General features: G+C 41.0%; 2 protein-coding genes across 8 annotated transcripts in view; one reads left to right on the plus strand and one right to left on the minus strand.

Annotated features, from left to right (window-relative positions):
* Positions 1-20638, minus strand: part of zmynd11 (zinc finger, MYND-type containing 11) — a 39971-nt gene extending 19333 nt beyond the window's left edge. For 2 of the 7 annotated variants that reach the window (XM_069684028.1, XM_069684024.1), the window contains exons 1-5: positions 20514-20638; positions 12296-12431; positions 8964-9123; positions 7153-7176; positions 565-726 (exon numbers count right to left, since the gene is read on the minus strand). In XM_069684028.1, coding sequence (XP_069540129.1) covers positions 565-726; positions 7153-7176; positions 8964-9123; positions 12296-12426 — 477 coding nt within the window. In that variant the 5' untranslated portion in view covers positions 12427-12431; positions 20514-20638. Of the gene's footprint in view, positions 1-564; positions 730-7152; positions 7177-8963; positions 9124-12295; positions 12432-19052; positions 19096-20351; positions 20383-20513 lie in introns of those variants that run through there. The other 5 variants (XM_069684026.1, XM_069684021.1, XM_069684022.1 and 2 more) reach the window with 4 other exon arrangements.
* A 1783-nt stretch (positions 20639-22421) lies between these two features.
* LOC138611492 (tripartite motif-containing protein 16-like) lies at positions 22422-24744 on the plus strand. Its single transcript, XM_069684643.1, has one exon. The coding sequence runs from the start codon at positions 22425-22427 to the stop codon at positions 24099-24101; it is 1677 nt and encodes a 558-aa protein (XP_069540744.1). The 5' UTR covers positions 22422-22424; the 3' UTR covers positions 24102-24744.
* The last annotated feature ends 670 nt before the right edge of the window (positions 24745-25414 follow it).

Raw genomic sequence — 25414 nt, forward strand, 5'->3', positions numbered from 1 at the left:
CTTTTCCAATATCAAAGTGTAAAGTCAATATGGAACATTGACGTTGTCTGTTGATGTTGATGTAAAGGTTGATACTTGTATCACCAGGTTGATTGATTCCTGGTACACAGTATCCTTTTAGTGCAGCTGACCCTCAACACTACTGCAACAAATGAAATAAATATCTGAATTTTGGGATGCAAAGTATTCTGTATATTGAAAAAGCGCCATGAATTCCAATTTGCCTGCAAAAGACTTCAGACGGATATAATATTGCTGAAATGGCAGATAAAAGGAGGAGCAGGAACAGTTTGCATCATAACAAAATCCAAACACTACGTAGATTATTAGGCTGCAGCTTCAGAAATCACCTGTTTATTTTCTCTTAACATCAGCTTGTGATACACTTTACAACATGAGTACAATGCTTAATCTTCCCCATCAGTCTTAACCTTACCTTAAAACCCAATCCTTAATCCTTATGCGACTTTCACAAGATGTCTCTCCTTTCCAAAAAACGCTAACGCAACTAACAAATGAGACACGACAGCCAGTACACACACACAGCCAAGTTAGACCACCTACCCTGCAAACGACGCACTGCCAGTGGGATCCTCCGTCTCTTGGCTTGAACTCGTCCGTCAGACACTTGAGGTGGTAAACTCGGAAGCAGTTGTCACATGTGAGGACGTCCCCCGGCAGGTGACACTCGAAGCAGTACCAGTCGTGGCTCTCCGCCTCCCACTCCTGCTGGAAGGACACAGCAGAGCACAAGTTTGGGTGACCCCCCCCTCCAACCCGCCAACCAGAGCAGGGGAAGGAAACAACATTCTTCATCCTCCATCCACACTTAGAACTAGCTCTCAGACTTATGATGAAGTGAAAGAGTTCAGGTTAAGTTCAAGCTAAATACAAAAAAAGGACATCAGCTGCATTGACCGGCTTCCAAAGTGCGCTGATCCAACCAATCCTGCGACGGCATAGATTATACATGTAAATAAAATCCAGCTAGGCAGACAGAGACGTTCCCGATCCAGTTACATCCAAACCTACTTTCATTCACTAGTGCATTTCACCAGCAACTTAAATATCGTTACTCTTTTTTTCACCTTACCTGTTCTTCTGCATGTGAATATAAAAATACACCAAATGTAACAGTATGCGATGACGGAAGAGTAAAGAAACAGAGCTTAGCGACAGCAGGTAGGGAGGAAAGTTCAGAGCATAGGTCACAAATTCAAACGGAGAAGAAAAAGGAAATGAGAATGATAAATCCTCCCTTCTATTAAAAAAATGGCGTCTAGCAGCTTCTCAGCAAGAAGATGGTCTTTATTAATGTGCCAATAGAAATAAAATAAACATGTCATGGTGAGTGACCCCCAAGTGAGAATATATGAACTAGTAATATCACGTACCGGTGATCTAATAAAGAATCATTTAATTGTCGTATTGTGGTCGTGTTTGTGCGTATACCACACTACCACACGTGTCCATAAGTACATGCAGTCCCTGTACAACTACATATAGACCTGAAGCACTATTTAAAGACAGTAACGCTTTATCTTACCTTTATATCTGCATGACTATTACTGTTTTAAAGTACCTTCATTGTGCACTTTGACTAAGTCCAAACGTTGCTTTGAACTCTTAATTCAGGGCTCTCTCTGGGTAATTATTGGATTGCCTTCACACTTGGTTTAAAACCTTAATATTTACTCAATCTTGAGGCACTAAATGCTGGGCCAGATTCACCGTCTTTTCCTCCTTTAAATCAAAAATCATCCATTTCAGACCACTGTTTTGAGGCAAAGTATCTAGTGCTCGGGCGACGTAATCCTCATCATTGATTATGGAAATATGTCAGTTTGTATTGCGTGCGTCAATACGTCGCAAAGACAAGATGGTTGAGTGAAGAGCTGGAGCACAGTAAGGTTATGTGCATGCAGAAAGAGATTTTGTCACTCATCGCTGGCTGTCAATATAAGGGTAAGAACCAGGTCCGGCTCAAGGCATAGGTGATGTAGGCGGTCTCCTGGGGCGCCACGTTATGGGGAGTGCTGGCTTGACTTTTTGAATCAAGCCCAAGTTAAGCCTAACTTTCTCTCTGCTCCGCTCGTATTTACTGTCACTCTGCCGCTTGCTCGACCACTCGCTTAATGCACACTTTGCTAGACATGTCACAACGAGGGGAGAGGAGAATTGTGAGAGCGTTCAGGTCCGGTTGGGAAAAACTCACCCTCCCCTCTATTAAAAGATCGAGTTTAAGAAGTTAGGCCTCTGCAGTACCTTCTCAAAAATGGTTGTTTGAAGTAGAACATTCTGTTTAATCAGCTCGACCTGCTCGTTCTAAGTGAAAATACTGATTCTCCAGTTCAGGGAAAGGGTTGCTTTGACATACAGTCATTAAAGTAATCTGTGTCATAGCAATCCTTTCGAGTTTGCGGTGCAGTGTTTTTCTGATCAGGCATCTGACAAATAGTTTAATTTTATGATTATTAGCATTTTAATATTATCACACAGTGACGTAGAAATTGGAAACTTGAAAGAAAATTGTCGTAGTCGACTAATCTAAAAAATACTCGCTAGATTAAATCGATGAAAAAAATGATCGTGAGGAGGAGCAGCCCTAAAAGCAACTGCCCACCGATTAGCTTTCCTATCAGAATTGTAATAATAGAAATAACATTACAATGAGTGTTTGTATTCATCGCTGGAAGGACTGACTGACAACTTATTCAATCCATCCTATCCTAACGCACACACATGCTGCGGTAGTCCTGTCTTGCACTCATTTTCATTCAGGGGTTCAAGTCAAGGGCACGGTGACGGGAAGCATGAACTGCTAAATACTCATCAACCGGTCAAGAGTCCAACTCCTCCCACTCACAGTCTGGACCGACTCCATAGGGGAGAGCGGGAGAGTCGTGACTGAGTGCCGCTCAACAGAAGCTAGATTTTCTGTCTCGTGTCTGATCTGTTCTCCAAGTGTTCATGTGATGTCGGGTTTAAGCTGGGGAACGCACACTAGATTTAGCTCACGTTCGGCAGCGATGACAAGGTGGAGAACTTTGTGAGGAAGTCTGATTGACATGAGATTTGTGGTTTTGATCCTAGAAGATAATCTTACCGGGAAAACATTCACCTCAACAAAACCTGATAAGTCTTTACACACTGCAGCACATTCTTTAGTCTGAAAACAGATGCAGATGTAAACCAACATGGATCGGAGTGCCTCAGTCGGAAGTGTTGGGGCGAAATGAGCCCAAACGCAACCATAAATAGTCATGAGGACAATAGAAGCCAAGACAGATCTGACATTCACGCTGCTGGTGTTGCTGCAACACAAAAACACCCTGATCAGACGCAGGGCCTGCATAGAGGAAGGACTCTACACTCTGAAATACAGCAGGATCATATACATCTGGTAGACAGCTTGCAGGAATCAAATATGCCTTAACCTTTTACTGCAAGCTATGCTGGTGTAGCTGCATGTGATTAATTCCCTTATTTGTCAGTCTACAGGAAAAAAAGTACAAAAAATGTTGATAATGATTTTAAGTTATGCGTCATGCAAAGTGCAAAATTATGATTGGAGGACACACACAGCTCTGGGACACAGTGAAGGCCATTTTCGTGGTATTTTATGCACTAAATGTATCCCAGCCGTGATGTGATATGTCCATTCATCTGGGAACAAATTGAGTCTTTAGTCGCTCTTCCATCCAAAGTACACACATTTTTTTAAGTCCCGGGAATAGTTTTCAAGGAAGTAAAATGTTCCTTCATCCTGCTGTTGTCTGCATTTCCACAGAAGTTAGGAGAAGATTGGGCAAATTACACCACTGAAAAATAGTGACAGCTTTTTCATTTTGGTTTGTGACAACATAACTATTCTTGGTGGATTTAGCTCAGCTTTGTGTATTCATGCACAACACTGGAGGGGTTAAAATCTCTTCAGGGTTCACAATTTAAGGTCATTTATGTATGAATTATTCTCTGAAAATCAATCCGCAGATTCCTCGAAGTAGTTCTGCTGTTTAGAGCGCAAAGGACTCTTCACCCACACAAACACTCGACAAAATAGAAAAGGTCCTTGAGGTATGTCGAAAGTCAACAGCCACTTCACTATTGTTGGACCCTCTGGTGAAAGACAAGTGGCTGACTTCAAAAGGCTGCAGCTCTCTGAGCCAAGGACAGAGTGTCTGTGGTGTCAGCAAAGTGAGGTCCAACGGGAGCATGGATAGATTTAGGCTCAGGAACAACAGATATTATAACAGCATCATAATGTTTGAGTATCAGCGAGGCACAAGACACTGAAAGCTGATTTTAGAGCCGGACCGAGATGGGATATTGAGACTAATAATCCACCAAACTTTGCCGAAAACCCTGCAACTTATTCATTAGACAGCACCGTCCATTTATAAAAGCAGAAAAATCAGAGAAGGGTGTAAAGACGAATACAGGAAGGAAGAATCATTGAAAACAGTGTTAGTCTTTTAAATGAAATAATGTGTATTTGCACTCTTTTACAACGCTTAAGTTGTTTCTATTGAAGTGCATCAACATATCATATCATGTTCATTAACATGCATCACAAGTGCACAGATTGAAATCAGTTTAACCACAAAACTTTCATACAATCAAGTGAGCATTCAACACTTTTCTCTTTGCTTTTATTAAATAAAACGTACCCTTAAATGTGCCAAAATTCAGCGTAAGAATTCACAGATATAAAGTAAGAATTTGGGGCAAACCTGGATTTAATCCAATCTGACTAAAGGCAGAGCGTTTTAAACTTTTTGATTCGATATATCCATTTTCAAAGGTTCTCATGTGGTTATCTGTTTGAGACATAGACTGTATATAGTAGTGGATGTAGCCACTGTGACGTCACACATTGGTGTGTATACACTTTAAAAGCCTTGTGTTTGGCATTTATGCCGTGTTGGGTTTTTGAGGCCAAGAGTGACCCTATTCAGAGGGTTTATAAACATGGCTACGCTCCTAACCTGATTAGGGTTGCAATTACAGGTAGCCACGCCCTAAAGCATTTATTACTTTATGGTTTTTCTTTAAATTGGACCAGAATTTCCAAAATGAACACCAAGCTGTATTGAAGAAGACTTTAAAGTAGAGATTAAGGCAATAAACTCATTATGAAATTGTTTACTGGGGTAACTATTCAAGCCAGAAGTACAGACATTGTCTGGAACACTTCCATCAAATCAAACTTCTTTTTGCAACCAGTAGAGTCGCCCCCTGCTGGCCTTTAGAAAGGATGCAGGTTTAAAGCACCTCCTTAGTGGCTTTACTTCTTAAACCAAGAAGCGACATGCACTTCCTACATACAGTCATTGGTTTGAGGAGTCAATATTTCTGAGGTCAAAACAAGGACACAGCTCATGCCAGCTGAATTGAATCCAGGCACCAGCGGAGACAGGACTGTCTCCATGTAGCAACTGCTTCACAGCGATTCCCACATTCAAACTCTGTCTACTGAGTGGCTGCTAACCTGAAAGGACCAGTCAGACGTGTTACTAGCTGCAGGCATTTTAATTTAACTATAGAGAAAAACCACACAAAACACAACCAACCCCCTTTCTTCATCACTGTCCCCGGCTCCACCCAGTTTCATCAATTGAAACGGAGGAAAAGAAAGAAAATAAGCATGCCAGACAGAAGTTAAGACCACAGCAGAACACACCCCCTCCGAGGAGAACTACAACTACCAAGACCAAAATACTACAAACTCACAGATGCTTGCTACCAACCTGCGGCTATGCTAGCATTGCTTGTCATCTTACATTTAAATATGATTCAGTTAAGTAAACAATGATTGCTGTTCAAGCTGAATTTTACACTTGACATTTGACTGCAGTTGGCAGTGTCTAAAAGCCAAAGACTGGACACAGCTTTGAGCTGCGTCAAGTGAGTGTTCGTGTTTTTCAAAATCAAGCAACGGCACATCTGTAGATGAGTAGCGAGCAACATATTTCATCAAGATCACTGATCACTTCCGCAAGAAATTTGACCACGTAGACACAGCGCTGCAATGGACTTTCATGAAGCTTTTTTACAGTGACAGCAAGTAGCTTCTGGCAGTGTGTTTAATACTGGACTGTAGGCCAGTGTACAAGGCAATTTCCAAATAGAAACCTGATATGCTTTTTAGGGCTGGATTCCTCAATTCGATTCGACTCCGATTCAGAATTTGACTCGATTTCTGATTCAATATCGATTTGGTTAGGTGTATTTCAGCTACAGTATCAATGCACGTCTAACCTGGTGCATTATCAAAAATGTTTATGTTTACAATAAGAATTGACCCCAAAGAAGTTACATCATGTACTTTTTATTTAACATGACAAAAAAAGCAGTTAACACAATATTAACAATTTATGAATTACACAGCAACTTTTTTTCCTGTTCCAGATTTTTAGTCTGAACATCTGGCTCATGGTTTTGATTAAACGAACTAGGGTTCAACTTCCGCGAGATTTTGCCACGAGATCTCATAGCGCATAGCAACCGAGACTTGCAACATGCCGAAAATACACTCGCGGCCAAAGCCGACGCCAACAGAGTGCAACATAAACATCAGTGCAGAACTAACTTACATATTCATGAACGCACACACGGTAAAAAGAGTCTGTCGGCGATCACTGATGTCTCCGTAGTAGGTGCAGTAAACAAGTCCGGGCATGTCTCCCTCACTGTCGTGTTTCGAGGGGATACGCCGACTTGTGCTGCGTTCAAGAGCGCACAGAAATGTGAGTGATCAAACACATTTTTTAAAGATTGATCTCGGGATTTATTAATTGATTATTCAAATGAGATTCGAATCGGGGAAAATCTAATTTTTTAAACCCAGCCCTAATAATTCAACTTGTGTGGAAATTTTAGTTGCAGCAAGTAGACTAGACTGAATTTAAGGCAACAAATGCTTTCCATATAATCGTAATACAGCCTTTATCTTTTGCACTAACCAGAATCTACTGTGTGCTGTTTAGATTTTTCTGCAACCTGCATAAAAAGATTCAGTCAAATCCCTGAGTGCACTGCATGTGGCAGATCTGATTTCTCACAGAATGATGTTAGTTGAGGTGGGGAGGGGAATGAAGTGATCAAATGAAGAACAAACCCTGAATTTGAAAATAACAATGCAGCCCTTACCTTGCTTCCCTCGGCTTTCGGATCCTGTGATTGCAAGTGATTCAGAGAGTAGTGTTTAAAGTCCTGCTGCTAAAAAACGACCTGTGCTCCGATGGACAACAGTGTCAAGTCTTCAGAGATCAAGCATGTTTTATATATATTGTTATGACACCACACACTGCAGACAGACAGACCCCCAACAATTACACTACCCAGTAAAAACACACTGGTACATGTTGTTTACATGAGTATGTGCAGGTTAAAACCACTGTTTTAAGGCTACTAGTTCATGTAAAAAGATAAGAAAAGATGCTGAGTTTCATTTCATATTATTACTATTGTCAAATAAATGTGTTTCTTTTTTGCCTACATGATATTTCTTGCTCACAAATTATAACTCTTAAGTAGTTGTATTGGGTAAAAATAATAACAGATACTGTGAGGGTGTTAGTACCCTGGCAAAAAAAGCACTGGGATTAAAGCAGCAACCAGATACATGTTAATGTATTTGCACAGTAATCCATTAAGTGCTCTTTGCATTACAAATAGGAAAAGGCATGAGGATTCTCCCCAGGTAGTGCAGACACTGTGAAATGGCACACTCAGTGCAGAGGAGACAAGTGAAAGCGTCGCTACAATGTGAGCTGTTCCTTACAACTTAACAGAGATATAACAGGAAGTAAAACTCGACATGAGAAACATATTAATGTCACAACACTACACAGCAGAGGCATGCATAAGCAAGTCAAAAGCAGTATTTGCTCCATGTGGTGTCTGCGTGCTGTGACTCTGTTACCACTGTGTTCACACCGTGAGAAACTAGACAGATGGGTCGCTTTATCTAGTCAGAATCTGTGTGGTGGTCTGAATATGGCTCCTGTGGTAATAGCGTCATCACTGCATGCTTTAATGATTTTCAGATATTAATTATTAAACTTTAGCTGTGTTTTACAGTAAAATCATGAAGACACCAGTAACTTCCCCTCCTCTTTATTGCATCTTTATTGGCTCAGTATCAGACAATTTAATTTCTTCTTTCTTCTACCTCTTTTTATCTACGGAAGAATGCAAGGCACAGACATAAAAATACACTACTTATTTAGCATCAAGAAATGTAGCGAACTATGGAGTTAAATTTGTGTCTTCATTATTCAATCAAACATAATAGGTTTGAAAGCAAAACTTTCCACAATACAATCAATGCATTTATTTGAGAGCAAAACTGTCGTCACTGCAATCAAAAAAATGTTTTATTGAAAATAAAATAAATTTGTGATTAAAAATGTTTTAATGCAAATCCAAAAGTTTTGTTTGCAAACCCTAAAGTTTTGGTTTAGCTGAATCTCGAGGGAGGGACCAAGGCTGATAGACGGAAGACACGTCTCTATTGGCCAGCCCCGATCGGAGTGACAGCTTGGAAGGATCCACTGTCCAACTTGGTTGTTATCAGCAGATAAACCAAAAATAAAAATAAACATAAGCTGCAGTTGTAAACCGTTTTAATAAATGTTTTATGGAACCGTCAGATTTTGATTAGCTAGAATTATATTCCCAGCCTGAAATAAATCATTAAACTACATCCTATCAGAGGGAACAATAGAGGCTGGTGTAAGCTAAAAGGTGTAATTTAGTTATTATGAAACAAATTTAGTTCAACTTTGGGCTTATTTATTAAAATTGTTGCTCACAGTGTGAACACAGGGAGACGCCAGGTAAGTCCCTAACATGACAGGGATGAACTTGCTCGCTCGTGGTGACTAATAACGCAGACTCTGGACATGAGAGTCACGGGTGCCCTTGTTAAGAACCTGATAAACTGTCAGTGGACTTACCATCTCTTCTCCGGGAAGCCAGTATCCCTCCTGCTCGATGCCGGCCTTGGAGCCCTTGCATCCGACAGTCAGGGTCTCCACCACCAGGCCGTCCTTCACAGCCAAGCTCAGCTGTCTGGCAGTCTCTTTAGGGTGCATGCCAAACACACGGCTCAGGTACCTGTGCAGGAGGAAGTGGAGAAGTAATTGAGTAATGTGCAATGGCAGCTGTATGTATGTATGGTAGTCGTTTTTGTTTAAAATCCACAGAACTTTTAAATCACTTGTCTCCCTTAGAAATGTTTTTCTACCCAAAGTATATTCATACTACCCAAAAAACAGGTGAGAGATACATATGGCTCAAAGCAGTGACAGTCTCATCTTTATCCTCCTCTAATGCATTTTCTAGTTCAGGCGCACATGCGATTCAAATAAAGGCCCGATTGATTCCTGCAGCTGCCTGCAGCGTGGCGTCAAACCTGAGCAAGGTCATACATCCTGGACTTTGGCAGGCAGCCAAATTAACAGTCAGTGGGGAATCAGGTGAGAGTCTGTAGTTACTCCCGAGTTACAACATTGAGGTCTATAGTACGTCTGTGAGGGTTAACACAAGTCAGACAGGATTACTTCATCCACTATGAGGAAACTCAAAGAGGCTCCACCAAAGTAAACAAAAAAATCAGGTTTAAATATGACAGATGACATTTCTACCCCTCTTTGACACGAGTTGGGTTTCCCACAGTTGAAATCACTTTACTTTTCACTGTCTAACTGTTGGAAGGCTTCAGGAAAAACTTAAAGGCACCTGGCTGTAAACACCAGTAAGGCCCCTCTAGACTTTCCCCCCACGTTTTTATTCAAAAGTGTGATATTTAAGTTTGAGGGAATGACTTATTGATTTCCCTTACAATGTTTACCATCAAAACCATGCCCTCACATTGTTATTCTTTCTTAATGTGTGTTATTTTGTGTTAGTTTTTTTTTTGTATTTTGTGATTTCTTAAAGGTTTGATTAAAAAAAAAAAGTTTTTCATTAAAATAGAAAAATAAAGAGCAGCTCCAGTCATACTTGAAGACATATAAAATGCTTTGCTCGGAATAATAAATTGATATGTTTTTCTGCAAAATACGTTTAATTACCTTGTAAAAATCCTCCCATAGCATCTCCTCCTTCTCCCTCATTAAAAATTCCTCTGCATAGGCCCCGCCCACTATGCACATTTCAAAACAAACAGAATCAAAACACGTCTCTGCCACCGTTTAGTGGCAACTAGTTTGCAAAAATTACGATGATGATTACTGCTGACTCTCGCATCACCGAAGTGGTTGCCATAGGTTACACATAATGATATGCATAGCGTCACCCCGTCCATTAACCGATTGGTTCCTTAGGTTTGTGACGTCTCAAACCTGCCAATCTGAAAATGTGTTGTTCAGCCTGTCCTTGGTACACTGCAGTTTAACAGCAGACAGGCCCAGCCATGGAGACGACTGCTGATGTTGTACCTGATATGTCTTGTAGCGCATTAAGAACACCACACGGAGATGTTTACAAGGTTAAACACTGGACTTTCACTGGAGGGGGTCTTTATATTGTTTTTCATTAAAATAAAAGTTAGGAATAACATTGTCCATTCATATTCTAATCTAAGAAGTTATTGGAGTTTTTGTGTTATTTATCTTTATAAACCATCTTATTATTGTGACAATAAATTGTTAATTAAAAAACATCACAGGGAAAAAGGAAAACCTCCGAATCCAAATTTCCATAAACGTTACATTTGGTTAAACTTAAACCAGGTTTTCTTTAAGCAATTAAGTGTATTAATGGTTGACTTATTGATTTTAAGCAGGCTGATGCATTGCCTGTTGATGCATCCTGCCTTATATGGAGATTACATTTCCTTCAAAGTGAGGGATGGGCGGTTATTTATTCTTCCACAGTCCGCTTTGTGAAAATAAGCTACAGTGAGGCTGGATCGGGTGGAGGTATGAGGGGCAGGGGGTGGATGGTCGTGCGGGAGAGCTTGGGCTATCCTTTTGCCTGCATGCATGCCGCTGCTGCTTACTGTTGCCATGACAACAGCCTCTCGCCGCCGGTATTCATTTGGCAGGCAGCCAGCTCCAAGGTGCTCGCCAACTTGCAGTATGAGATGTGTTAAGTGTTTCGTTTAGTGTCTGCTCCATCCGCCGACTGAAAGGAATGACTGATCAGCGAGGGCTGTCGAGTGCAATATGTCATCGTTTTGCATGATGTGAACAATGTTAGATTCCCTCAGCAGATGAAACAAAAAAAGATTGGTTAAAGCATCATAAACCAAACCTGCTGCAGAGTCTTTACCTAAGACCAGTTCCTCGGGGAGGGAGGTTGAAATATAGGGTTGCTGACTTCATGCTGAGAATGGCAATGAGTGAATCGTGGTTGCAGAACATCTGAGCTCCAACAGCTGTCAATCTCACTATTGATCACTGTCTGGTGTGGTATTGAGTGCAAACAGGGCTCAAAAGAACACCCAAACCTTGCCTTTGCAGCTTGCACCAATACACATTGAAATCTACGACAAACTATAGGAAGGGGAGGTATTTTATTGAGTTACGGTATTGGCGATATAATCTAGCTAAAGCTCCGTCACTGACATGCGCCGCCATGATCGCTATCATGATCGCTATCATGATCAACGTTACTGTAGGCTGAGCTCAGCTTCTGCACCGGTTGCTAGCAGGATTGCAGACTCGACGTGGCGTAAACAGATGGTAGGCTATAATTTGTGTGTGTTCTGCATGTGTTTCAAATGAAAATAAAATGAAATAGTGTTGAAATAACACGTTCGTATTAATAAATAGCTATAGAAAACCTTTTTTCCCCTCTGGGATGCACCCCAAAAACCAATGTGCGACTTGTATTCTGGATTTTAAAGCACTTGTTTTTGCCACTGACAGGCTCAGATTGTAATCATCAGTGTCTGACAAGATTACAGACGTAGACCTACAAATTAAAAAAGGCCTTTTAGCTCACTTCACTGTGTTTTCTGTTACTTTATGTTTATGTCAACAGAAATTTAACTGTGACACTGTTTCAAGGGAGTAACCTGGGCATTAGATTAGTAAAATGCCACTTTTTAGTGCTGTGAACACGATAAACAAAATCCCTTTTACCTCATTTTGTGGGACTGTTTAAATAAAGTCAAGGACGAGATACTTTTAAAATGACAGCAGTTAACGATTTTTGTAAATTTGTTGAACTAACCCTTTGAAGTATTCTTAAAATGCGTTGTTCAAGCACTATAAGCTGAACATGGAGACATACCATGAGATTCACTTCATCATATCCGTCTTATCTGTGGTGAACTTACTTGGAAATCCTGTCCATGTTTGCAATTTGTTTCTGGTTGCGAATGACCTCGATGGCCGCCCACACAAATTGGACCACCTTAGGGTCCGCCTGCCTCTTCTTCACCACGCGTGACATGATTTCCTTATTCATCACAACTGTGGGAAACAAAGGAAAAATATAAATCACTAGCTTAAAATGCTTTTGGTTATACTCGGGTTGTCAAACCAAAATAAAAAGAAACAGCCTCAGAGATGTCACAATCTTAATAGTAGCAGAACTAGCCATACATGAATAGCAGTGGTAGTGTTTATAGTGATAAGAACATCTGATAATAGCATTAAAGTGGTAATCTCTAAAGACCTCAGTTTCGGTTTCTTTGTCGACACCTATGGCGATAGATAGTAATTGCGGGAGCACACTTCCCAGACAGTGTTGCCTGTGTGACGTCCACGGTTGTAACTCTTGATTTTACTCGCTGACGGTCGCTTTCCTCTTTAGACTGTTTGCCTTCATCTGAGCGTCAAATTTGTTTCTTTTTCTTTTGAAGTTGTATCTGTAGTCGTCCATCTTTACTTTGTTTGTTCAGCCATAGTAGATTACTGTTTACTCGCAACACTTGCAGAGAGCGGAAAAGCAGCCGCTTAGCTCCGCCTACCCTCTCTGGCAGACCAACCACTGCTGGCTGATGGAAAACGCGTCACTAACTGGGCGCTGCTTGCCCACTGATGAAAAGGTTTTCATCAGTGGGCAATAGGCTCAATCACCATTGTGTTACCTCATTCGGTGATAGATAGAGACTTAACAGACATTTATTTACATGAACATCTTCGAGATTATTACTTTAATGTAATAGTAATATTGGTGTTTCTGTGTCTATCTTTCTAGGAAAGTAATTAAAATCAATAGGCAATGGTGATCATCAAAATATGTCTTACATGTGCATTAATCACTTTAAATAATAATAACTTCATTTATATGGCACCTTTAAAAACAAGAGCTTACAAAGTTAAATAAAGTGTTCTTTTGCCCTAATGGTCACGGTTTCTTAAATAAAACCTTTCATATTCAGGTTTTACATAAAGTTTAGTTTTTATTCATCTAGAAAGCACAAAATACTGAATAAAATGAAATGAGGAATAGCTTCAACTACAGCAGCAAGCGTTTTCTACAGTTAAGCACAGTGGCATCAGATAAAGTGGCATGAAGTATTCGTTTTTTGTTTTATCAGGCAACAACTGTTCAACTAAGGAAAATAAATTACGGCCAAAATTAATTTTTACAGGCAGATATAAGAAAGACGCACTTTACACAGCTTGTGTAATTTCTGAAGAGTCTAAAAAAATCAATAAATCAAATATCAGGTTGCAAGTAGGCTAGTTTTAGCATTTTAGATTTTAGCTTTAACGAACATACTATCTGCTGAAGTTTCACTTCTTGATTAATGATTATCAGGGAAATAATCCAGACAGCAGGGACACACACATTTAGGTTGTGCAGGGGAACAGTGACATAAAGAGCCACTGTTTCCCTTCCAGCCCATTTGTACAGGATGAGAGCACACAGTGGTCGGCAGGAAGGCAAGTGAACACAAAGACTTGGCAGAACCATAACAATCACATGTGACTCACTTTAACGACATAACTGAGCGTGACCGACTGACGTCCTGTGTCTGCTGAAGAAGAGTGTTGGGAAAACTCTTTTTTTTTTTTTTTGAAACTGCTTTGTTGTGTGTTTTAATCACGTGGTCTGTATGTTTTGGAGAGGAGGAGAGCTCTGTGGATAATCAGGCTCTCATTCAAAAAATAAACAGTCACTTGAAACAAGGCCATGAAACAAGGTAATGCTGTGTGTAAGTTGTCTTAAGGACTTGACGCAGAGCTGTTGTTTACATGTTGGTCAGTGCAAGCAGCAGTATCTGTCCAGACACGCTGAGGATGCCTTAATAAGTAGAAAAACCCATTCCACCATCATCCTTATGACTTCAAGGTTTTTGAGACTAAACTAGTTGCTTTGTGCCTTTCTTTTTAAATGGTCTCTCTGAAATTCAATCCTCTTACTTCAGCTTTTGAGAAATAATTCTTAAGTCATTGTCTTTGGTCTAGAAACATATCCTTTAGCCATCATCCTGAACTCATCAGAATCAACAATAAATATAATATAATGTATGCTCATTAGCTTAGCTCTAAAACACAAACTGTCAACTTGCTACTTGAAATTAGAAGACAAACTACATTTTACATTTGTATTCATTAATACTTCTTGGTAACACATGACTGAAGTAAAACAGGTAATTTAAGCCCCTTTCCCACTGGTCAACAAACCCGCTAACACCTGGCTTTTTTGCTTAGTGGGAAAGGTTACAATCAGCATTCAGACCCGCATCAAATGACTCTGCAGCAGACCCGGGTAATATTGGGCAATGACGGGAAAACAAAACCCGCCTCGACACGCTAATCACTGCCCCCATTTCCGGCGCAATGCTATGACTCGCACAGCTACAAATTCCGCCCGTTTCCGTCCGAGCAGCGCTCAAACATCGTTCCAAATTTGACGGTGCCGTTTGTTACACAGACTGAATGAGTAATAGATACAATAAAGACCTAACCACCGTAACATCTTCACTGGCCTCCATGCTACTTACCAAAGAGTATAATGTTCTTTGTGCGTACTAGAGCTGCTCAATTAATCAAATTTTAATCTCAAATACGATTATGGCTTAATAAAAAAAAAAAAGTTAAACAGATTACTTTGCCGCACTCCGTTTCGCAATGACGCTCTTGTTTTGTCTTGTGCTATAAATCCAGCACGCCCCTTTCCCTCAGCAGTGACCTTTCTCCTGCCCACACTCACTCCCCAGGCTGTTGTGGCATGTAGTTCAGTCTAAGACAAGGTGACGGAGAGAGAGCCTTTGGTCACCAAGACAGGTAAAAGTAATTCTGTTGAGGAGCAAGCAAAGGAACAAATACTGCGCGAGGTTTGTTACACGGTGGTGTCTGCACCACAAAGGAACACGACCAATTTGTTTAATCACCTAAAATTCAATCACCGAGTTGCCTATGACTTTATTTTAATATACATTTATATATTATATAATTTATTTAGAGTTTCTCAGTTGAATAACGTCTAAAGTTAAAGAAAATACACTGTGAAAGACCCTTTTTTAAAGAAAAAAGTTAAATAATGGTTGCTGTTCCAAAGTCAAATAATCGTGATCTCAATTATTGACCAAATTAATCATGATTATGGTTTTTGCCATAGTCGAGCAGCCCTAGTGCGTACTATTGTTTACTAACCCTGCTTCCGGCGCGTTTGTGACGTCAGACGGTGATGCAGCAGAAAAGAGACCGAAAGGAGTATACTCCACTGGCAATGGGAAAACAGACAATCAGCATTTATTGGCGGGTCAACGCGCTAATTTTGGTGGGAAAGGGGTATTAGGGGGCTAAGGATAACAAGGAGGGAAAGCCCAGGCCCTTTCCATCCTCTGCGTAAGAGCTCAGTAATAATTCGATTTTATCAATTTTATCTCATTTTCGACAAATAAATAAAATAAACTGTTAAGTTAAAAACGGTTAGTTTGACAAAAACAAAAATCAATTTGAGGAGGTTACTTTGGTTTATGAGAAATTGTGACAAACATTTCTGAAAAATTTCTGACATATTATGGACTGTTAGGCTGTAGAAAATAATGAGCAGATTATGCAATGACAGAAATAATTGTTTTTTGCAGCCCAATTTGCGATGATTTAATGATCAAGATCAATGATCAAATTTATGCTGGAAGTCTCTGTCCTTATTCCTCCCAATAAGTATTGGTTACATATCAGTGGAGAAATATTAGGAGAACAGTTTTAATACCTCAGACCATTTCTCTCTGTGCCATGTCGAGATCAAAAGAAATATCAGTAAATGTCAGCGGTAATTTGTCATGCAAAACTCTTAAGAGACCTTCAAAGCTTCTGAATAACACTGGTTTGCCTCTTTACAGCCGAGCACAGGCCTGGCCTTCCCCAAAAATCTTGACAAATCCAAATCCAATTTTATGCGTTCCTCCTCGTAACCATCCGTGAAACTTAAGATGTCACTTTCATAAAATCGCAGCCAATAGCTAACTATAATAACGCTTAGAGCTTTCATAGGAAAGAAGACTCTTGGCTTTACTGCATGTTGTGGTAGAGGAGAAGGCTGTGACAGATGTCGAAAGAGGATGTTCATCTTCACATTTTTCCCTTGAGGGCATGGACTGTGGTGGAGCATGAGGAAAAGCATGTAAGAAAATAAAAATATATTCTGTCCAAATCAAGAATCACCCAAAAATAAATGAAAATTTGCACAAAAAAATGCAGGCCCCACATATTGTCTGGAAATGGTGTGGTTCATATTCTGGTCATGGTTAGAGTGATGGTTTCTTAAGTTGGTGTGTAATATAATCATCTCCTTAAGCATAGTATATTTATAAGTCGGTTCTGAGCTTGAGTGCACAAACACAGTCATGATCTGGACACTAAATGTGACAGAATTTGCAACAACACACTCTCAAGAAGGTACAACAGGATTTGACACTGATGTCACTTTGCAAATAGTGAAATAGGAAATGGTTTTGCAGTGTCTGTCCAAAAAGCAGAAGTTGTATTATTGTTGCTCATAGCATGATTACCTGGATGCTAACCAGGCTTCTCATTGTTCTATATTGTGCCTCCTGATCTCCTCCATCCTCCTATCTGTACCCCGGAAATCAATCTGACCGAGCCATCTTAAAGGAAGTCTCAATTCCCAAAAAGAATCTTAAGTAGATTGCAGGCTTGCCGGAGGAGATATGAGCAAGGATACACAGGTATAACATAAATTGTTATGACATTGTTATTGCTCATCCGACAGAGATCATAAAATACAGCAGTAGGCTATCACCACAATTGACAGATGATGCAGCTGCAATTTAAAAATACTAATTTGACTTGGCAATAATATGAGCAAGACATTTAATATTTAAATTGATCAGTATTGAAATTTATCTCAAAACTTATTTTGATAATGCTGCTAGTTAAGGTAGTATGCTGACAGTACCTGGAGCCTGACGTATCATTAGTCTAACATTTGAGTTTATAAACATACCTTTAAGTTGTCTTTTGCATTATCATCTTTTTTAAGTAAAGATAGCAGAAACGGGTAACAACACTGAATAAAACAATTCTCTGTTAAATATCAGTATTTCTCAAATGCTCTTTAGCAGTCACGGGAAGTCAGGAGGGGCTGCAAAGTGAAGTGTGACTATGCTAAGGATGTTAGCTCAGTTTTTAGATAAGGGGTCCTTAAGTGTTCATTGTTCATGAGGATTTTTTTTTGTTTTTTTTTCACAAGGAGCAGATCTGTCCCCAGGGGTCTCCTCTCCACCAAACTAGGACCCGTGGCAGGATGTTAGGAGCGTCTGAGTGCTGAGCTGTTGCTCACAACATTAGCTCAGTTTATAATTAAGGATTCTTTCAGTATTCATCGACTCTTCATTGCCTCCTCTGCTTGTAACTAGAGGGGAGGTGAGGCAAGGAATGAAGGATGTAGAAACTGGGAAATGAGAGAAGGCTTTGGAAAATGTTTCATCCAGACATTAACGTTAGGGTGAACACAATGCTTAAGATAACTGGGAAGTTGGTGAGTTTGAGCCCCATCTTTTTTCGCCATTGTAGCTTAAAACATCACAGCACTTATAATACTTTTTCCGATTCAATTCACATCACCACAGCTGAAAGAGAAAGACCTATTGGAGCAGTAAGGTGAGAGTGAGGAGCTCCCTTATTCCGTGTTAAGTGCAGTGGATGTGAAGCAGGGCCACCTGTGCCATGATGCCAAAGCAGCAGGGCCACTCCAGCTCTCCCTGCTCCATATATGTCTGCTGTGCTGGCATGTAAACAACACAGCCACCCCTGCCTGGCACACTGCTGCCAGCCTGCACCTCTAGTCTCCAGAGGGCTCACACTACATGAGGCAGGACGATGGTTCTGCACATCAACGTGCTCCCCAATCAATTAGCCAAGGTGTGTGACAGTGGAGGCCAATTAAAAGGCAGCCAACACAGGTTTAAAGGGTTTTTGCAGCTTCCAGGGCAAACAACAACACAACACAGGGCTGTTTGGATAACATAGCCGTTATTACCCACATGACTCAAACTCAAAAATCCCCCCATCAGTCATAATTATGATAAGGGATGCACGATATTATCAGCACGTTAACGGTATCTGCAGATTACGGCTTGAAAATGACAAAGCGGCACCGGCAGATATGTCATTTTTCTGCTGATATTTTCTATCTATAAAACAACGCTTTAATCATGCCTAAATGCTCGATGATTCACTAGAGGTCTTTCGAGCAGCTCTCGGAAAGGAATGGAGCCATAAGATCAGAGGTGAGACAGTGGTCAGACTCGCGAACATGCCTGCCCTCTATTCTCCAGTGTCAACACGCGCATGTTGAAAATTCTGCACTTTTAAAATTTAAAAAGGAAACAGCAGAATAATGTAGGAGAAAATTAATCGTCATTGATTTGCCAATAATTTATGATACAACTCTGTAAGACTACAGAGATGTCAACAAAAAAAACAACAAACTTGCGGAGGGTTATAATGTTGCTCACCGTCGGCACTATGTTGTGGTGACATGATTCCGCTGCACGTGACCTAGTACAGCGGAGTTGTAGTTGAAAAAAGCTGATTTCGGCATAAAGGGAAGTGGATCTAGAGCAGGCAGTGAAATATGGGCACAACTATAAAAAGAACGTCTCTCACCTACGACTCGGTTCCCATCGTTCGCACCAAAGAGCCGCTCAAAAGAATCGGAACGTTCGCGAACGTCACAACACTACTACAGGGGAGACTTGATGTTCTCTGCAATTAGGTGTAAAAAAACATGTACCTAGTTAGGGCTGGGCAATATGGCAATATATATCGTTAAAACAATATGAAAATGTCTTCTGTGTGTGTTTTTCTATATCATCTCTATCGTGATGTCACAAAACCACTGAACCGCTTTACTGTAATTTTTACGTCATTTTGACAATGTTTTATGTTCTTATCCTTGCACGTGGGAGTGAACCATAGAGGGACGTGCTGTTTATTAACATGGACACACAACATGCATGAAAAGGACTCAGACTGAGCCCAAGCAAAAATGGCAACTAAGTCCTTTTTTGTATTAAGTATTTAATTCACACTGGATTATCCAAAAATAGGCTTTATCATGTGGTTATTTCATATAGACTAATTATTTGTTGAATTACCAGGAAACTTGCTATAACGTGATAAATATAGTTATCGAGATATGAAAAATCCTATATCATGATTTATGATTTTTGGCTATATTGGCCAGCCCTATGCCTAATATATTGGTATTGGCAAAAATGGTTGGAAAATATCGGCGATAAATCCAATATCGTGCATCCCTAATTAAGATTCATTAAATCAGGTATGACAGTTACACAGGTTTGAAGGATGCAGAGCTGTCAAGGATTTAGCAACTGCTAGTAACCGTTAGCCAGCTAATAGCAACCCGACTGACGCTGGCATGAGCAGAATGGGCCGTTCTATGAGCGAGCATGTAGACTACCACGCTGTAATTAAGTACTTAATAAAACTCTTAATTAATTGGCAATCTACAAACCTCATGTAGATTGTGCAACAAAGAGGTAGGCCACGGACAGCATTCAAGAGGCAGAATGAAGCTAACGTGACAAGCATGCTAGCTAACGTCCAAACCACTACTTGTCAAGACAAAAATAACGATTTAACTTGTTCTAAATAATTACAACGGGCGTATTTGCATTGCTCGTGTGTTTAGTTAAAACAATCACGTTATAATTATAGGTTGGCTGACGAGCAGGCTGTCGTTGTGAGTTAATTTGGTTAACTATGCTAGTAAACTGATACGTAGCTAATCTGGTCGATTGTCAAACGTAAGCTATTCAACTTGTCAGCCGACCTGATCAAGATTAACAATCAAAGCGACACTCTTGTTGTATTTCCAGTACATATTAGGCTCTTCTTGTCGTCACGAAACAGCGAAACACTATCAGCTAACTAGCTACTTACTCGTTTGTTTTGGAGGGCGCCATGTTGACAATCCTCCATCACGGGATAGGAAAGGCAGCTACGGCTAAGCTAACGCTGCTAGCGCCTCTAGCTGCTGCTTAGCTAGCCGCAGTGTTGTCATTGAGCGCGTGCCATTTTCATAAGAATAAAAATCAAACCCACCTTTGCTACAGTGTCACTAACACACAGCGCTGCAGGAAATCCGCGAAGGATTGGAGACCAGGCAGCTTACATCAGTATTTTTCAGGCTGGTTGAGGCTGTGGATGGTGGTGTGTGTCCAGCTGGCCACAGTACAGCAGCGCTGGGCTGGGAGGTAAACACAGAGCAGAGCCGAGCTGGTGAAGCGGAGGGAGAACTCTAGTGGTGGAATCTGACAAACTACACCTGACACCCGAGATTCATCGTGCTGGATAATTAAAGGGGCAGCCCGCCAAATGATGACCAAGTCATGTTGTAGAGCATACAATTGTGGGGGAAAAAATATGTCTTCAGGGACTTTGGATCGAGGTTTAGTAGGCCTAAATCCATGGAGGATTATGGAAGACATGGATTGGGTGTAGAGATGTTTCGGTCATGAACGAACGTTCAAAATCGTTTTAGTGAAAGGAATGAGCCGTTCAATTCCATGCATTGATTCGTTCCTGCTGTTGAAAACCAGACTGATGTTAGCACGCGCCAATAGACTTTTGGAGGAGGGCTGTATGTATCAAATCACCATGTCATCGGTGGTTACGAGAACTATGGAACATATCACTTTACTAAGGGTGTCACTCACTCACTCACTCACTCAACGATACAACCGATAACAAACAAAAGTGGGGCGGAAGTATTTCAGGCGTGTATACAAACCAATTTGCAGAGGTTTAAACCACTGACAGATGAGCACAAACAAAATTATGTTTATTAATTAAGACATTATAACGTCAGAAGGTTTTGTAATGGACAAGTTGGGCCAAGTAGCTTTTACATCATGATGATTTTACGAGAAGACCAGTGAATGCAATGGGAGCTGTCATCGTTTGTTCATGAACGAGTGAGAGTGAGGAAGGAGTGAGTGAGTTGTTTCTTTGTCGTGCCAGGTAAACCCCGAAATGTCACGACATTGGTGAACGTGTCTAATGAACAACTCTTGCAGCTGAACGAGATTTGAAGAACCGGATCACTGCAGTGACCGATAACCGCCATCTCTAATTGGATGCTGCTTCTCAGCTTAACTTCTAATTTTGACCAGTGGCCACTCGTGGTATTGCATTTAAGGGCTTGTGGTAGCAAAGCATATTTCCCCACCAACACCACTTTTATCAGTTGTTCCCAATTGGGAGAGCATGTAACAGTATGCGACCGACTGGAGGGAAAGCGTAGTGCCAAGTGTCTTATTACAGAGCCTTTTTTGAGCATCCAAAACCAGCACTTTTTATAAAGACTATGGTGAGGTCACCAAATAGGCTGCGTAATAAAATGGTGTGATAATAGTTAATTTTACAAGGATAGATGTCAAGATACTGCTGTATGTTGCATAGAGTTCATTTTTAACCATGGAGGTTTTATGTTATGTTGTGTAAAACTTTTCTTAAGCAGAGAAAAGTGATTTCAATACTTTGGCACGATCAAAAAGGTTTCGGGGGGCTAAGCAGGATTTCAAACAGAAACACTAGCGTGCAAATTCAGTAGGCTGGGTATCCCTGAAGTAAGCTAGAATCTTTTATGCAAACGGGAATGAATGTATTATTAAGACATGGATACTTTAAGTGCTGCTGCTCAGCTTTCAGTCTTGACCGCAGCAAGCAATATATCTCCCGAACCGCTCCTCTTCCTGGAATGAATAAGAGCTTAATAGCCCCTCCCTTCTTCTTCCTGCTCTCAAACACAGCGAGCTCCACTCTGTCCATGTATTTCCTCGTTCCCTCCTCTTCAGATCTACAGTGTTGAAGATGGGTGTAACCAATATGGGGAAGTGCAAGATTAGACATGCCTTTTTAACTGCACATACACATGCTGTGTAGATCAGAGCTCAAACTCTTTTTAGTTCTAAGGAAGCGAGATTCAGACAGTCGTTGTCACTGAGAGGTGAAATGGCGCAGAAAGGAGTTCAGCTGGACCGGGAAACCTTCTCTTGTTCCATCTGTCTGGATTTACTGAAGGATCCTGTCGCTATTCCCTGTGGACACAGCTACTGCATGAACTGTATTCAAACCCACTGGGATAAAGAGGATGAGAGGAAAGTCTACAGCTGCCCTCAGTGTAGGCAGACCTTCACACCGAGGCCTGTCCTACTGAAAAACACCATGTTAGCAGTTTTAGTGGAGGAGCTGAAGAAGACTGGACTCCAAGCTGCTCCTGCTGATCACTGCTATGCTGGAGCTGAAGATGTGGCCTGTGATGTCTGCACTGGGAGCAAACTGAAAGCCTGCAAGTCCTGTCTGCAGTGTCTGATCTCTTACTGTGAGAAACACCTTCAGCCTCATTATGATTCCCCTGCCTTTAAGAAGCACAAGCTGGTGGAGCCCTCCAAGAAGCTCCAGGAGAACGTCTGCTCTCGTCATGATGAGGTGATGAAGATGTTCTGTCGTACTGATCAGCAGTCTATCTGTTATCTCTGCTCTGTGGACGAACATAAAGGCCACGACACAGTCTCAGCTGCAGCAGAAAGGACCGAGAGGCAGAGAGAGCTCGGGGTGAGTCGACAAAACATCCAGCAGAGAATCCAGGACAGAGAGAAAGATGTGAAGCTGCTTCAACAGGAGGTGGAGGCTGTCAATCGCTCTGCTGATAAAGCCGTGGAGGACAGTGAGAAGATCTTCACTCAGCTGATCCGTCTCATGGAGGAAAGACGCTCTGATGTGAAGCAGCAGGTCAGATCCCAGCAGGAAGCTGAAGTGAGTCGAGTCAGAGAGCTTCAGGAGAAGCTGGAGCAGGAGATCACTGAGCTGAAGAGGAGAGACGCTGACCTGGAGGAGCTGTCACTCACAGAGGATCACAACCAGTTTCTACACGACTACCCCTCACTGTCACCACTCAGTGAATCTACAGACTCATCCAGCATCAAGATCCGTCCTCTGAGGTACTTTGAGGCTGTGACAGCGGCTGTGTCAGAGGTCAGAGATAAACTACAGGACGTTCTGAGGGAGACATGGACAAACATCTCACAGACAGTGACTGAAGTGGATGTTTTACTGTCACAACCAGAGCCCAAGACCAGGGCTGAGTTCTTACAGTACTCACGTGACATCACAATGGATCCAAACACAGTAAACGATGAACTGTTGTTATCTGATGGGAACAGAGAAATAACAATTTGTAGTGAACAGTCTTACCCATGTCATCCAGACAGATTCACTGAATGTTGGCAGGTCCTGAGTAGAGAGAGTCTGACTGGACGTTGTTACTGGGAGGTGGAGTGGCACGGGGAAGAAATTTATATGGCAGTCGCATACAAGAGTATCTGCAGAGAAGGGAGCTCTGATGAATGTTTATTTGGACACAATGACAAATCGTGGGTGTTATTTTGTTACCGTACCTACAGTTATACATTCTGGCACAACAATATAGAAACCGATGTCCCAGGTACTGGGTCCTCAAGAATAGGAGTGTACCTGGATCACAGTGCAGGTATTCTGTCCTTCTACAGCATCTCTGAAACCATGACTCTCCTCCACAGAGTCCAGACCACATTCACTCAGCCTCTCTATGCTGGACTCAGGCTTGAATTTTCTTACTCATACACTGCTGAGTTCTGCAAACTGAAATAGACAGAAGTAATTTAAGGGACAGCAGGTTCAATGTTCGAGCTAGTAGCTGAATTCTGTGGCATTTCTATACTGCACACAGATCACCTGTCAATCAAACATTATGGATGGTACTTTAATTGTCATTTTGTTTTTGGAAATGTTCGAGTTTCTGTCATTATTTAGCAAACCTTTCTAAAGGGATGTGGGAACAAACCAACGTTTTACATAATGAACAAAGTTACTTTTGGTGTTTCTTCCTGTGCCTTGTAAGCCATGGAGGCTTTCACTGCTTTGCCTGAACTGACATTTCACTGCATGCAAATGTAGAAATTATCCATCTACTAAATGTCTTCTGTATTGATGTTTATGTATGTTGTCTCTTCCGCTGCATGGGTCTAAAGAGAGAAAGTTCCAGACCTCCTTTTATTGTAGATATTCGATTTTAATCACGGTGTACTTTTTGGGAAGAAATCAGTGGTATGTTATGTGGCAGGCCAAATGTTGCGCTTATCCAAAGTGATCTGCAAACACTAATTCAATATTACCTTTAACATAGCTTTACATAGACGTGAATCCGTTGATGAAATCAGGAACAAGAATCATTGAACAGACTTTACTGATGTGATGTGTGAACAAACTGAAGTTTGACATCATGAATAAACAAACAGGATCAAAGTCTTTTCTTCTCGTCTTCATTGCAGGGTTTCACACAAAGCTGATGGAGAGAATATGAAACTAATGTGAGAGTCAGACTGAGGATATTTTCCTCCTGAAACACCAAAATTCAGTTTGTCTTTTTTTCGAGCGTTTGTCATCAGATTCAAGATGTTTATTGTCACTCTGGTTATTCAAGTACAAGTGTTGGGGCCATTTTTGCTTTCTTATAATTAATATTGTTTGATCAAATGGCCTGAGATGTTTGAGAATTTTATGATTATTATTTTTTTGCATCGCCAATAATTGCTGCCCCTTTAATATGCACCGTGGCCGCAATAAAGAAGCTGCCTACCTCTATGTCCATATATAGAAGAGAGAAAGGAGGAGACAGGTGATGGCAGGTGAATGGTTAGACGGGGAGACGGAAAAGTCTTTTGACCGCGAGCTCTTTTGTTATCATTTGTCTGAAGAAAGTTTTGATAATCCTTACGTTTGTGCGCTGCAAGTCGACAAATAAATATGATTTTGATGCAACGTCCCGAACTCCGGGTTTACTTTGAAACATCAGAGTGAGTCAGAAACCGCAGCTCCCCGACAATGAACAAGGGCTATATCTTTGTTTCAAAGTCACTACAATAAGCATGTGACATTATTTAGCTGGGAGGCTCCATTTAAAA

Source organism: Semicossyphus pulcher, unplaced genomic scaffold, assembly GCF_022749685.1.
Source record: "Semicossyphus pulcher isolate SPU_LCO1_2020_fin unplaced genomic scaffold, fSemPul1.0.p SCAF_7, whole genome shotgun sequence".
Classification (NCBI taxonomy): Eukaryota; Metazoa; Chordata; class Actinopteri; order Labriformes; family Labridae; genus Semicossyphus; species Semicossyphus pulcher.

Excerpts from the sequence above, each read along its gene's own strand:
- LOC138611492 (XM_069684643.1), top strand. The coding sequence starts at position 22,425 with ATGGCGCAGAAAGGAGTTCAGCTGGACCGGGAAACCTTCTCTTGTTCC.